This window comes from Colossoma macropomum, unplaced genomic scaffold (genome assembly GCF_904425465.1).
Source record: "Colossoma macropomum unplaced genomic scaffold, Colossoma_macropomum, whole genome shotgun sequence".
NCBI lineage: Eukaryota > Metazoa > Chordata > Actinopteri > Characiformes > Serrasalmidae > Colossoma > Colossoma macropomum.
The window spans coordinates 1,252,501-1,267,799 of NW_023495965.1; the positions used below are offsets into that span (position 1 = coordinate 1,252,501).

The 15,299-nt window shown below is 41.5% G+C and overlaps 1 protein-coding gene across 1 annotated transcript in view; it reads left to right on the forward strand.

Annotated features, from left to right (window-relative positions):
• The window catches only part of cacna1ab (calcium channel, voltage-dependent, P/Q type, alpha 1A subunit, b), a 147,810-nt gene that overhangs the window by 76,473 nt on the left and 56,038 nt on the right, over positions 1-15,299 (forward strand). The window contains exons 26-33 of the mRNA XM_036564312.1: positions 1,333-1,432; positions 1,715-1,875; positions 3,569-3,709; positions 5,452-5,653; positions 6,020-6,184; positions 6,467-6,577; positions 7,533-7,616; positions 13,808-13,924. Of these exons, the coding sequence (XP_036420205.1) occupies positions 1,333-1,432; positions 1,715-1,875; positions 3,569-3,709; positions 5,452-5,653; positions 6,020-6,184; positions 6,467-6,577; positions 7,533-7,616; positions 13,808-13,924 (1,081 nt within the window). The remainder of the gene's footprint in view (positions 1-1,332; positions 1,433-1,714; positions 1,876-3,568; positions 3,710-5,451; positions 5,654-6,019; positions 6,185-6,466; positions 6,578-7,532; positions 7,617-13,807; positions 13,925-15,299) is intronic.

Here is a 15,299-nt window from a genome sequence, read left to right on the forward strand (position 1 = left end):
GGAGTTGATTCAGAACAGTCTCCACCTTAAAACGGCCTTTTGTGGATTTTGTAGGCCGACCTGTGTTGTGATGAGCTCAGGTGTGAAGAGCGTCTTCACCGCCATTGGTCTGAACGACTGTTTTAACCTGACTTTGTGTTCCTGGTTTGACCTGTTTCGAGTTCAGTTCAAGCCTCAGTTGGACACAAACCAGCAATCCACCTCTACACCCCCGGCCTCACCATGTTAACACCCCCAGCCCCCCATTCCCCAGACCCCCAGCTCCCCATCCCTCAGCCCCCCGGACCCCCATCCCCTAACGCTCTAACAGAAAGAAAGAAAGAGGGTTGGCTGGGCATTGCACCAGGAAATGCCTGACAGTCTGTTCACGGCGATCTGAATGTGCTATGCTTTCGGAATGCCCACAACTTCAGGGAATGAATGAAATGGGAAAAAAGGAAAAACCCTTTGATGAAAATTCAAATTCCCCCAGTTTTTACCCAGCTTTCCCAAACGTAGTCGATCGGCCGAGACGCGTTCGGTGTCTGAAGTTTTGTTCATCAGTTTTGCGCTGGAGTCACGAGGCTAATGTAGACCCTTAAAAATATGGTTCTTCAGGGGTTCTTTAGTAAAGACAGTGGTTCTATATAGAACCATGAACACTCAGAGAACCATTTGCATGCTTATATGTTAAGATTCTATGTAGAACCTTTTTGAAAAGGGTTCTTCATAGCACCTATTGTCACAAGTTCGACACTGTAGCAGTAGGAGAACTCTTTTTGGTGCTATATAGAACCATCTCCATCAATCTGAAGAACCGTTTCACCTTTAAGCATGCAAATGGTTCTTTAAGTGTTCATGGTTCTATCTAGAACTATTGTCTTTACTAAAGAACCCTCAAAGAACCGCCTTTTTAAGAGATACAGTGTGTTATACAGTGTCAGAAACTACATAATCAGGTCTATTCGAAATTACTGAACCCTCCACATGCTTTGAAGTGAGCGTGTGATGCTAATTGGCTAATTATTAGCTTCCATTACCTCTTAGCTACGTTAGCCTCGGAGCTCCGGCGGAAAACAAAAACTTCAGACGCTGCCTCGTGACTACACTTGAGGTAAGTCGGGGAAAATGAGGAAATTTGACTTTTCGCTGAAGTATCGCTTTAAAGCCTGCAGGTTTTTTGTAGCCGAAAGTGTAAATAAGATGTTCTGCGTGATAAAAGTGAACTCAGCACTGTAAGTGATCATTGTGGACCTGCTGGTGTGGATGTGTAGATCTTTACTGCATTGTGCTGGATGAACAGTCCTCTGTAGCGGAGAGCTTATAGCATGTTATTCGACCTCCATCCTGCAGGGGGAGCACTAAGGGGAAAGATATCAGTGTCATTAAGTCTCTGAGAGTGCTGCGAGTCCTGAGACCCCTCAAGACCATCAAGCGTCTGCCTAAACTAAAGGTAAACTTGCACACGGTAACAGTCGAATGTTTGGAGTGAGCTCGCTCAGAGCATTGCACAGTGACACCTGCTGGTCAAATGTATGTAATGCATCATGAAAACTAAGAAAAACAACACAAACTTAACAATTTAGAAGATACATATATGTATATATATATATATATAATCAGGTTTATTATATCATATATGTATAAAAATAAAGCGTGTTTGACTCTCTCTCTCTCTTCCTGTCTCTCTCTCTCTCTCTCTCTCTGTCTCCCTCTCTGCCTGTCTCTCTCTCAGGCTGTGTTTGACTGTGTGGTGAACTCTCTGAAGAATGTGTTGAACATCCTGATTGTCTACATGCTCTTCATGTTCATCTTTGCTGTGGTGGCCGTGCAGCTCTTTAAGGGACGATTCTTCTACTGCACGGACGAGTCCAAAGAGTTTGAGCGCGACTGCAGGTGAGATTATTCCCCTGTATAAACACCACAAGTGAGATTATTCACCTTTATACACCCAGCAGGTGAGATTATTCACCTTTATACACCCAGCAGGTGAGATTATTAACCTTTATACATCCTGCAGGTGAGATTATTAACCTTTATACACCCAGCAGGTGAGATTATTCACCTTTATACATCCTGCAGGTGAGATTATTCACCTTTATACATCCTGCAGGTGAGATTATTCACCTTTATACATCCTGCAGGTGAGATTATTCATCTTTATACATCCAGCAGGTGAGATTATTCACCTTTATACATCCTGCAGGTGAGATTATTCACCTTTATACATCCAGCAGGTGAGATTATTCACCTTTATACATCTCATAGGTGAGATTATTCACCTTTATACATCCCACAGGTGAGATTATTCACCTTTATATACCCCTCCAGGTGAGATTATTCACCTTTATACATCTCATAGTTCAGATTATTCACCTTTATACACTCTGCAGGTGAGATTATTCACCGTTATACATCCTACAGGTGATGTTATTCACTGTTATACATCCTACAGGTGAGATTATTCACCTTTATACACCCAGCTGGTGAGATTGTTCACCTTTATATAAACAACACATGAGATTATACACCCAGCAGATGAGGTTGTTTTCCTTTTTACATACCGCAGGTGAGATTATTCACCCTTATAAACCTTGAAGGTGGGATTATTCACATTTATACACTCCTCAGGTGAGATTATTCACTTTGCGGTTAAGATTATTCATAAACCCAACAGTTGAGATCAGTAACTCATATACACCACTCAGGTAAAATAATCTACATTCGTACACCCCGCAGGTAGGATTAATCATCTTTATACACCCTGCAGGTGAGATTAATCACCTTTGTACACCCTGAAGGTGAGATTATTCACTTAATAAAGCCTGCAGCTGAGATTATTCATCTTTACATATCATGCCTGTGAGATTATTCATCTTTACATATCATGCCTGTGAGATTATTCACCTTTATACACCCTGCAGGTGAGATTATTCACCTTTATACACTCTGAAAATGAGATTATTCACTTAATACACCCTGCAGCTGAGATTATTCATCTTCACCTATCATGCAGGTGAGATTATTCACCTTTATAGACTCTGTTGGTGAGATTATTTACCTTTATACACGCTGTAGGTGAGATTATTCACCTTTATACTCTCTGCAGGTGAGATTATTCACTTTTATACTCTCTGTAGGTGAGATTATTCACCTTTATACACTCTGCAGGTGAGATTATTCACCTTTATATAGCCTGTAGGTGAGATTATTCACTGTTATACACTCTGCAGGTGAGATTATTCACCTTTATATAGCCTGTAGGTGAGATTATTCACTGTTATACACTCTGCAGGTGAGATTATTCACCTTTATATAGCCTGTAGGTGAGATTATTCACCTTTATTCACTCTGCAGCTGAGATTATTCACCTTTATACACTCTGCAGATGAGATTATTCAGCTTTATATAGCCTGTAGGTTAGATTATTCACCTTTATATACCCTAAATATATTTATAAAAGATGATATATCAAGATTTAACAATGTTAGACGTCTGGAATTAATGTGTGTGTGTGTGTGTGTGTGTGTGTTTGTGTGTGTGTGTGTGTGTGTGTGTGTGTGTGTGTGTGTGTGTGTGTGTGTGTTAGGGGTGAGTACCTGGTCTATGAGCGCGATAACGAAGTGAAAGCTCAGAAGCGGGAGTGGAAGAAGTACGAGTTTCACTACGACAACGTGCTGTGGGCCCTGCTAACTCTCTTCACCGTGTCCACTGGGGAGGGGTGGCCGCAGTGAGTACATACACAAACATACACACACCAGCATACATTAATGAGGGCTTTACATCATACAGTCACCACACACTGTCAGTGTGGCAGGACTGTCGCCGGCGCCGAGAGAAACTAGTGTGGAAATGAACACAGCGACGCGCAGCTGAACTGGAGCTCAGGGTAGCTGTGCACTCTTAAAACAGATGGTTCTTCAAGGGTCCTTTAGTGAGAACAGTGGTTCTATATAAACCACCTCCTTGTTTCTGCGCTCACTGTCCATTTTATCAGCTCCACTTACTATATAGGTGCACTTTGTAGTTCTACAGTTACAGACTGTAGTCCATCTGTTTCTCTGATACTTTGTTAGCCCCCTTTTACCCTGTTCTTCAGTGGTCAGGACCCCCATGGACCCTCACAGAGCAGGTACTATTTGGGTGGTGGGTCATTCTCAGCACTGCAGTAACACTGACGTGGTGGTGGTGTGTTAGTGTGTGTTGTGCTGGTACGAGTGGATCAGACACAGCAGTGCTGCTGGAGTTTTTAAACACCTCAGTGTCGCTGCTGGACTGAGAATAGTCCACCAACCAAAAATATCCAGCCAACAGCGTCCTGTGGGCAGCGTCCTGTGACCACTGATGAAGGACTGGAGGATGACCAACACAAACTGTGCAGCAGCAGATGAGCTATCGTCTCTGACTTTACATCTACAAGGTGGACCAACAAGGTAGGAGTGTCTAATAGAGTGGACAGTGAGTGGACACAGTGTTTAAAAACTCCAGCAGCACTGCTGTGTCTGATCCACTTGTACCAGCACAACACACACTAACACATCACCACCACATCAGAGTTACTGCAGTGCTGAGAATGATCCACCACCCAAATAGTACCTGCTCTGTGAGGGTCCATGGGGGTCCTGACCACTGAAGAACAGGGTAAAAGGGGGCTAACAAAGTATCAGAGAAACAGATGGACTACAGTCTGTAACTGTAGAACTACAAAGTGCACCTATATAGTAAGTGGAGCTGATAAAATGGACAATGAGTGCAGAAACAGGGAGGTGGTCAGAATGTTATGCCTGACCTGTGTGTGTGTTTAGCAATTCTCCCGACCAATCAGAAGTCTGTAGGGTTTTAATGCCTCCTTTTGATATTGGCTCAGCTCGCTTGGAACCTCAATGGAGGTGGTACCAAAAATAGTACCAGGTACCAGATTTGCCTAGTGGAAAAAAGGCGAGTAGAGTCGAGTCAAGCTGGTACCAGGCAGTGGAAAAGTGGCTATGGTAACAATAGAAGAACCCTTTTTTGGTGCTATACAGAACCATATACAACAAGTTCTCCATCAGTCTGAAGAACAATTTCACCAATCAGAGAACTCTTTCAGCAGGCAAATGGTTCTTTGAGTGTTCATGGTTCTATAAAAAAACAGTGTCTTTACCAAATCACTCTTATTTTTTAAGGGTGTGGTCAGTTTTTATCTCTGCTAACTGTTCACACCTGAGCCACCTCCTCAGACGGAGTCACGCGGACAGTGACGCATGTGGAGGTTGTAGTCCATCAGGTAGGCCACATGTGTCGGGCTTCAGCCCCCCCGGGCCAAAACACTGCAGACTCATTCAGTGTCTCTTTTAGGAGTTTTTCAGCAGCGGTGGCAGGCCAGACCCCCCCCACCCCCCACGCTATTTCTGAGGCATAACAACACTACCATCTCTCTCCCTCTCTCTCTCTCCCTCTCTCTCTCTCTCCCTGTCTCTGTCTGTCTCTCAGGGTGTTGAAGCACTCGGTGGACTCCACCTTTGAGAATCAGGGCCCTAGCCCGGGTTATCGGATGGAGATGTCCATCTTTTACGTGGTGTACTTCGTTGTCTTCCCCTTCTTCTTCGTCAACATCTTCGTCGCTCTGATTATCATCACCTTCCAGGAGCAAGGAGACAAGATGATGGAGGACTACAGCCTGGAAAAGAACGAGGTGGGAACAGAGTGCGTGTTTAGGTGTGTGTGTTTGTGTGTGCGTGTGTATCATGTACTGTGTGTGTGTGTGTGTGTGTGTGTATCATGTTCTGAGTGTGTGTGTGTGTGTGTGTGTGTGTCATGTACTGTGTGTGTGTGTGTATCATGTACTGTGTGTGTGTGTGTGTGTGTGTGTGTATCATGTTCTGTGTGTGTGTGTGTGTGTGTGTGTGTGTGTGTGTATCATGTACTGTGTGTGTGTGTGTGTGTGTGTGTGTGTGTGTGTATCATGTACTGTGTGTGTGTGTGTGTGTGTATCATGTACTGTGTGTGTGTGTGTGTGTGTGTGTGTGTGTGTGTATCATGTACTGTGTGTGTGTTGCAGAGAGCCTGTATAGACTTTGCTATAAACGCTAAGCCTCTGACTCGCCACATGCCGGAGAATAAGCTGAGCTTCCAGTACCGGATGTGGCAGTTTGTGGTTTCTCCGCCGTTTGAATACAGCATCATGGCTCTGATCGCGCTCAACACCATCGTCCTCATGATGAAGGTACGTCCTCCTCTTCCTCCTCCTCACACACGGTGCACCTTCATCGTTAAAGTGAGAGTTCGGTGAAACATTTACTTCCCCCCAGCCCTGCAATTTTGTCCATGTTTCTAAATAATGCTGTGTCTTACAGTGTCCTCACAATATGCAGTTAGCACCATGCTAATTGGTGGGGTATAAGCTTTCATTACTGGTTACCTACATTATCCTCGTAGCTCCAGCTCAACATAGGGGTCCCCACATCCTGACAAAGCCTGAAATCAAACATTTTGTGTTTGTGTTTAGTATCACGGAGCTTCAGACCTCTACGACAAAGTGCTGAAGAACCTGAACATCGTCTTCACCATCCTCTTCTTCATGGAGTGTATTCTGAAAATGATCGCCTTCGGGGTCCGAGTGAGTCTATCTACAGCACACACACACACACACACACACTCACACACACACTCACACACACACACACACTCACACACAGTCGTACGCAAATACTCTGTACTGCAGAGTCGCCCTTTCCATTCCATCTTATCTCGAGATCATACGAGACTCACATCCGGAGTTATGAGCCTATGAAGAGGGGCTGAGATACACATCATCTGCCTCTCACCGTGTGGAACTGGTGGATTCGTGTGTCCGTCTACATTCTGTGTGAAACTGACCAATGGACGCTCAGGAAATCACTAAGGACTGACCATCACGCTGGAAACCCTTCATTCTTCATTCAGTCCACATCGGAGACTCATGTGAAACGGCGTTCAGAGAGTTTACAGCTGCTGAAGCTGCTGCAGCGGTTTTGGAAAGTAGTGATGAAGATAACGGAGCATTTAGATATGAAACATATGAGGATCATGATATATGAGGAGCCTTTAAAGGGGAGATGAACAGATCGAGAGAGAATGACCCTTTACATTTTAAATCAGCTCTAATATCGGCCACAGAATTCAGTCGAGGTCAGTAAATGTATGTTGTGCTGTTGGCTAATAGACTCAGTAGTGAAATATTAGTTAGAAATCACAATTTCCTTTCATGCTTTTGGCCTGTAAACACACAAACAATCATATACACACAGAAATACATACACAAATCTATAAACTCGCCTCCTCAGAGTGACTCAGAGTTAATATTTAATATTAATGTGTTGCTTATTCAGGCCTGAGAGTTTATATAGCATGTTTTCCTCTGCTGACCTCTTTAGAGACATCCTGAAATACACACTGCTCCCCTACCTGCCTGTCTCCATGGTGACAGCCCTGTGATTGGCTGAGCTGCTCAGTGTCTGATTGGATAATGCAGATTTGGGTGTTGTTTTGGAGTTTGATTGGTTAACGTGCTGCTTCCTCTCGTCTCCCTGCAGAATTATTTCCGAGACGCATGGAATATTTTTGATTTCGTCTCCATTCTTGGAAGCATCACTGATATCCTGGTGACGGAGCTGGGGGTGAGTGTTCCGCTCCTCTTCTGGGGCGAGTCTGGCTGTAAGCGGATCACGATTATGAGTCTCTTCCCTCATGTTCTTCATAGAGAATGCGCTGCAGTGCTCCAGGACTTATTTATACAGATATACATACGTAAAGAAGCACACTCTTTAAAAGGACCTTCAAGGGTTCTTTCGTAAAGATAAATGGTTCTATATAGATCCAGGAACACTCAAGGAACCATTTTCATGCTAAATTGGTTCTCTGCATGGTGAAATGGTTCTTCAGAGTGATACAAATTGTGAAATATAAAATGTAAATACAGTGTCCTCATCAATCTGAAGAACCATTTCACTGTTTTGGCATTCAAGTGGTTCTTTGAGTGTTCGTGGTTCTATATAGAACCACTGTCTGTACTAAAGAACCCTTGAAGAACCATCTTTAAGAGTGTAGTTGAAGTTTATACTCTGAGCAAGAAAGATTCAGACGTTAGCAGTTACTGTCAGTAAGAGGAGGAGGAGGATGATGATGATGATGATGATGATGATGATGACGATGATGATGATGATGATGAAACATGAAGTGTGGTCCTGTGTGTGCTGTGTATTTGTGTCCATTAGTGTGTGGTGGTCTGTGGTAGTGTGTGTGTGTGTGTGTGTGTGTGTGTGTGTGTGTGTGTGTGTGTGTGTGTGTGTCTGATTGTGTAGTGTTGTGTATTGTGTACTCACAGTGGGCTCCACTCTGAGAGAGCTGGTGAAAATTGCTCTACTTTGCATTGTTTTCTAATTAAACTAACAGTTTCTAATTTAAAATCTCAGTCTTATTACACACTAAGCCTTATTATTCAGTAGCTACAGGGACTTCAGTACAAACGGGTTGAGCTATTCTTGGGTTATAGACGTGTGTAATAAAGATAACAATAACAATCTGAGTGAAAAGTCTTAAATCTGTAACATGATTTTCATCATTTCTCTTCTCTTTAAAAGTGTCTGATCAGCAGATCAGATCCACCAGAGAGTCTGAACACAAGCTTCGGTGGAAGAGATCAGACTAAAAACACCTCAAGATCTAGAAATAGTGCAAAATCATCACAAACTTGTGTTTAAAATTTTCAAAATTCTAACAGATTTTCAGGGTGGTCTCAGACTTTCGGACCCCACTGTAAGTGTGTGTGTGTGATGGAATTTCACTGTTGTGCAGGTTTTGAGTCTGAGTTTGGCTGTTCCAGTGGCTGCTGGTCACTTTCTTTATAAACGTTATAATGTAACAGGGATTTGTTTCGAGTGCTGTTAACGTGCCAACATTCCAATACTGAAATATAAAACACTGACGATTCAGTCAAAATAAGTCTATTATATGGCGGCACGGTGGCGCAGTGGGTAGCACTGTCGCCTCACAGCAAGAATGGCCTGGGTTCGATTCCCGGCCGGGTGACCAGGGTCATTTCTGTGTGGAGTTTGCCTGTTCTCCCCGTGTCTGCGTGGGTTTCCTCCGGGTACTCCGGTTTCCTCCCACAGTCCAAAAACATGCAGTCAGGCTGATTGGACACACTGAATTGCCCCTAGGTGTGAGTGAATGTGTATGTCTGTCTGTCTGCCCTGCGATGGACTGGCGACCTGGGATAGGCTCCAGCACCCCACCGCGACCCAGAAGGATAAGCGGTTTAGATGATGGATGGACGGAAGTTTATTATATTATAGTTTCCTACCACAGAAGTCAGACATATAACACAGACACGTTGTTCAGGATGTGACTGGGAAGGCAGAGCGGTTAGCTAGGCTAACTATCCTAGCTTTAAAAAAAATAAAAAAGATATTGTTCTGTTCCTCAGATATTGTTTGGTACCTCAGCAAACTAATGTTAGCTCATTATCCTCTGATTAGATAAAGACCTTAGGTAGAAGCTCACCAGTCGTCACCACCCACCACTGCACTGGTTAGCTCTAGTGTTAGCATAAGCGACTCCCATAGACAACAGCCGGAGAGATTTGGTAACACTTTGTAAGAACAGGTCTCTATACAAAAAAAACAACTTAAATATAGTCTAGCTGTTTCTTGATGATGTTTAGTAAGTGTTACTTGTATAATAATTAATTAAGTGCAACTATTTGAATTATTAGTCATTTACGTAGTGACATATTAGTAGCACTGTGTGTTTATAAATACATTATAAGGTTGAAACTTTGTCATAGTGGCCTAATTAATGATCATTAATATTTTAATGTTTGTGCCTCACAAAGTAGCCGGATAGTAAATATCTACTCAAACATCTTTAAAAGAGAACAGATGATTTATTTATAATTATTATGAAGTGATTTCATGCAATATATTTTTTAACTACAAACTATGATTAGATTTCTGCAACTTAAAATAATGTTTGATTATTAAAACGGTTAATAATTGAAGTGATAGCAACTATCAATGTATAAGTAGTTATTACTTAAGTATTAACAGTCATTAACAAACTATTAGATAATTATTAAGGTGCTGTGTATGTTATAAAGTGGTATGAAGGACTTTCCTTTCATGAACACTGCAGTTGTTTTCTGTTAAAACTTAAAGAAGTGTCGTTACTGAGTGAGGAGCATATAAACAGGCTATAATATGCTGAGTGTGTTCTACTGAGAGTCGCCCTGTAAAGCCTGAAATAATCATTTAAAAGTCAGAGGCGTCGAGTTTTTCACTCCACGTCGTACGTCTTTACGTATTAACGTCACACACAGACTCTAAAAGAAGGTCCGGCTCGATGTTTCGGCCTCAAATGATCTCAGAATCAACATCACACTGATGAAGATGTGCTGACAGTAGTAGATAATTCACTCGCGTCCTCAGAGACGCTCCTTCAGTTTAGACTGAGTTCTCTCTGATTCTCTTTCAGCCTCGCAAAAGTCAGATTCGTCTGAAGCACTTACACATTTCCACCAGAGAGGGCTCCAAATCCCCAAATCCGTAGTGTCACTTTTATTTTAAAATATTTTTGGATCTTTTATCGCTGACCTGTGTCGTGGCCACTGGAACAGCCTGCAGAAGGAATCATGTTATCTGTGTGTGATTAAGCAGCCTGTCGACTGTATCCGTAACCACTGTTGTTCCTGTTCTTTTTACATGCTTCTTCTTTAATCCTCTGCTTTGTTGACGTCTCCACCCTGATAAACCCATCCAATCCAAAACAAACAAACAAACAAACAAACAAAAATGCACTATGACGCTCCCTCACTACCCCTCCATGTGTGATCATACCAAACCAATCGCTGTTCTCACTGTCAAACAAACCCATCCTACATGTAGCCCACGGTTGGTTTGTAATTTTCTCTCTGCCTCTCAATGCATCCATTACCCACAATCCCCTGCCCCTACCCCTTGCTTCCTCTTCCCAAAGCATGTGCTTCCTGTATGGTGAGCACTGAAGCCTGGAGTGCCTGATGATGATGATGATGATGATGATGATAAAATTGCATCTTCAAGCTTAAACGAGTCACAGTTGGCAGAACACACTCAGATTAAACACTTAATCCTGTCCACCGTTTTCACCTCCGCGCTCACACTTACTGATTCACACGCTTACTGATTCACACGCTTACTGATTCACACACTTACTGATTCACACACTTACTGATTCACACGCTTACTGATTCACACACTTACTGATTCACACGCACACCAACTGATAGTGAAACTAAAGCAGTGCCCATGCTATAAAATGAACTATAGAAATAATCCCAGATTATATTAATCCCAAACTATAAAACAAACCATAGAAACAACCCCAGGTTATATGAATCCCGTGCTACAAAACAAACTTTAGAAATAACCTAGGATTACATTAATCAACAGCAGAAATAACCCCGGTTCTAATAATCCTGCACTAAACTAACAGCAGTAATTCCAGGTTATATTAATTCTTTGCTATTAAACCCAGATTATATTAATCATGTGCTGTAAAAGAAACTATATTAATAATGCCGTATTATATAAATCCTGTGCTATAAAACAAACCATAGAAATAACACTGGATTATGCCGTGCTAATAAACTAACTATAGAAATAATCCCAGGCTAGATTTATCCTGTGCTATAAAATGAACCATACCTCAAGTTATATTAATCTCATGATATAACATAAAATGGAGAAATAATCTCTGATTATATTAATCCCATGCTATAAAACACGATGTAGAAATAATCTCAGATTATATTAATCCCACTGTATAAAATGAGCTGCAGAAATAATCTTAGATTATACTTATCCTGTGCTATAAAACAAGCTGTATAAATAATCTCAGATTATATTATCCTGTGCTATAAAACAAGCTGTAGAAATAATCTGATTATATTAATCCCATGCTATAAAACAAGATGTAAAAATAATCTCAGATCATATTAATCCTATGCTCTAAAACGAGCTGTAGAAACAATCTCAGAATATACTAATCCTGTACTATAAAATGAGCTGTATAAATAATCTCAGATTATAATGATCCTGTGCTATAAAACGAGCCATAGGAATCATCTTAGATTATATTAATCTTGACTGTAGAACTTTTTGATGTGATGGCTGAGATTTTTTTTCTGTACAAATCGATCATAAACTTCAGAGACACTTCGTGATTGAATTACGTTTCCCCGCCTCCCCATGTAAAACTAATCCCAATCCCAGTAGTCAAACTGTAGTCCAAACATGCAGATATACAGAACTACAGTAATACAGTACAGTAAATGTTTAGTTTGGTCCAGTTTCTTAGAACACAACACAGTTTACACATTTAGACACACAACATATAGACTCAGATATCACCATGTCATTGCCTGAATGCCATGCACTTTAGCAAAAGTTGCATGATGTCTGTCTCTATCTCTCTCTCTCTCTCTCTCTCTCTCTCTCCCTCTCTGCTCATCTGCCTCCTCCTGGCTGGTAGGAGGCGCTGTGTGTCACCCAGTGAAGGGATGTGAATGCTGACGTGAAAGTGCTGCTCAATAACATTAAAGATGTGAACATAAATGTAAAGTCAAAAGTAAATTTGTTTTTATCGTGATAGCAGAGCAACAGTTAGTCAGTTAGTCTCTCCTCAACCTGATCCGTGTTCATTCGACTCTTAACTGAATTTAAAAATGGTGGCGAAGGACAAGCCGGAAATGCGTAGGAGGAAATGCGATGCTGAAGTTGTACCTACGTACCTACAGCAGAAGCATAAACTGGCCTTTAGTCGGACAACCTACAGGCTTTCCACTGCTTCTATAACATGAATGCATGATGATCATTTTAAATAGGACTTTAAATACACATTAATTAACGGGATGTTAATTAAAACACATTTGTGTAACAGACAACAAAAAAATTATGTTTTATATAAAAATTGTTGCTAAGAATGTTTACCGGTCACCACATGTGCCTGCATTTTTGACTGTGACATCAGGCATGTTTATGTCAGAAGATATGACTAATTTCTCGAGCTCCGCAAGAGCAGAATGTTTAGGCGATGCTGGACTACAGTGATAAAATGTCTCCATTTTAATGCAGTTGTAGCCCTTCACAAATAAATATTAATGCTAATCATAGTGCCACTTTATAAATCTGGGTGTTTAGCATTAGCAACAGATATGCACATGAAAAACATCCCAGATATTTTGGCGCAGAATTTCAATATCCTTGCATACCAAATTTAAACACGCCTGTCAGTCCTGAGAGAATAAACTACAGTAGAACTTGTGATCTAGAGATTTTTACCAAATTATAATATGTAAGGTATTGAAGTATATTGAGCATCACAGTCGAGCTCAGCCTTCTCCTCCTCCCTGCTGTGCGCCTGTGTTTGCTGAGTGTTGATGTGCTTCCTCTCTGGCCTGCTTGTCCCAAAGATCAGTGCATTCGATAGTCTCTGCGTAAACATCTGATTGGATGATGACTGTTAATTTAATGGCTGATTTCCTTTTTTTCCCATTTAGTTTGTTTAGGTTTTTCTTCTTTATGTTTGATGTTAATCCTGGTTTTGTTTAGATTTTTGTTTTAGTTAATTTGACCTTCTTTTTTCATCTGAACTTTTTATTTTTGAAAGATGTATTTTTTTATAGCATTTAACTCTTTCCCTTCTATCACTGCTCCTTTTTCTTTCCCTCTTTTTTCTTTGTCTCTCTATCACTCTCTCTCTTTCTCTCTTTGACTGCCCTTCCTCTCCCTGTTTTCTTTCTCTTTCTTCTTCTCTTTCTCTTTCTCTCTAGAATAACATCATTAACGTGAGATTTCTGCGTCTGTTCCGAGCTGCTCGGCTCATTAAGCTCCTGAGGCAGGGAGAGACCATCCGCATACTGTTATGGACCTTTGTACAGTCATTCAAGGTACATACACACACACACACACACACACACACACACACACACACAAACACACACACACACATACCCACACCCACACACGCACACACACACACACACACACACACACACCCACACACACACACACACACACACACACACACACACACACATACACACAGTTTTTATTACCAGAAATGTTTTGTCCCCGTAAAGTTGGTATGGAGAAAGCTGGATGTCCCCATGAAGTAATGTATGAAGACACTCACACATGCCCTTTCACACACATACTCACACACTTACTAGCCACACAAACACTCATACACTCTCTTTCAGACACACACACATACATGAACACTAGGGGTGTGACAGTTCTTCAAATCCACGGTTTGGTTCGTACCTTACGATATTTTTTTGTTATTTCTTTTTTGTTTTTTGGGTTTGGGTTTTATTAAACCACTAACAATTTGGAAAACTAAAGAGAAGAACACTAAAGGACATGGTAGATTAACTTAACTTCACATAAGTTAATCACACTCAAGCTTTAATCTCCGAGCGTCAGACGCTGCTGGAATTCAGTAAATATTACAGCCGTTCACTCTTCTCAGTTTAAGCTGAGAAGCTGCGGAGTCTCTTGGCTTATAGGCCGAGACCGCGGCATCGCCTTAGGCAGCCGACTGAGTGAGGAGCGATAATTTTGTTACATTGGAAATGTAATGAAAGTTCAACAGGCTGTTCCATCTTCCGGAACCGCAACATGAGACCATGGACACTTGTATCACAGTTTCTGCCTTGGTTTCAGAATCACACACAATATCTTTTGTCCTCATCAATTCGTCTACGCACCCAACGTGCCAATTTTGCCAGTACTGCATTAAACCAAGAATGACAGCACAAAAAGACATCATATTTACACACAGAAAAGCCGTCAATCAAGGCTTTGAAATAAACCACAAAAGCTAATTGTCTGTCATTCCAGCTAACATTGCTAGCCTAGTCTTTTTCCCCCTCATATCTTCTAGGAAAACAGTTAGCTTGTGAAGAGTTAGTCAGCTGACACCAAATGAAGGACATTCATAAAAGATGGTGAAAGTTTTATTCCATTAAATTTATACAAAAAGAACATAAAATGAGCTTGAGCTTGACGTTTATTGGCGCTCTCACTGCAACATATTATTCTATGTAGCAAAGCTGTGCTGTATCTACTACACTGTTAGACACACACACTCACCCTATTATTCAGCAGGATTTCTGTCCCTGCAATGCATTTTGCCCACATAAAGTGGTACAGAAACCCACTAAGTCCCCACTAAGTATTAAATATAACCCCCCCCACACACACACACACACACTCTCACTCTTCTACGCACATTCTTTCTCACACCACAATTTTTCTACC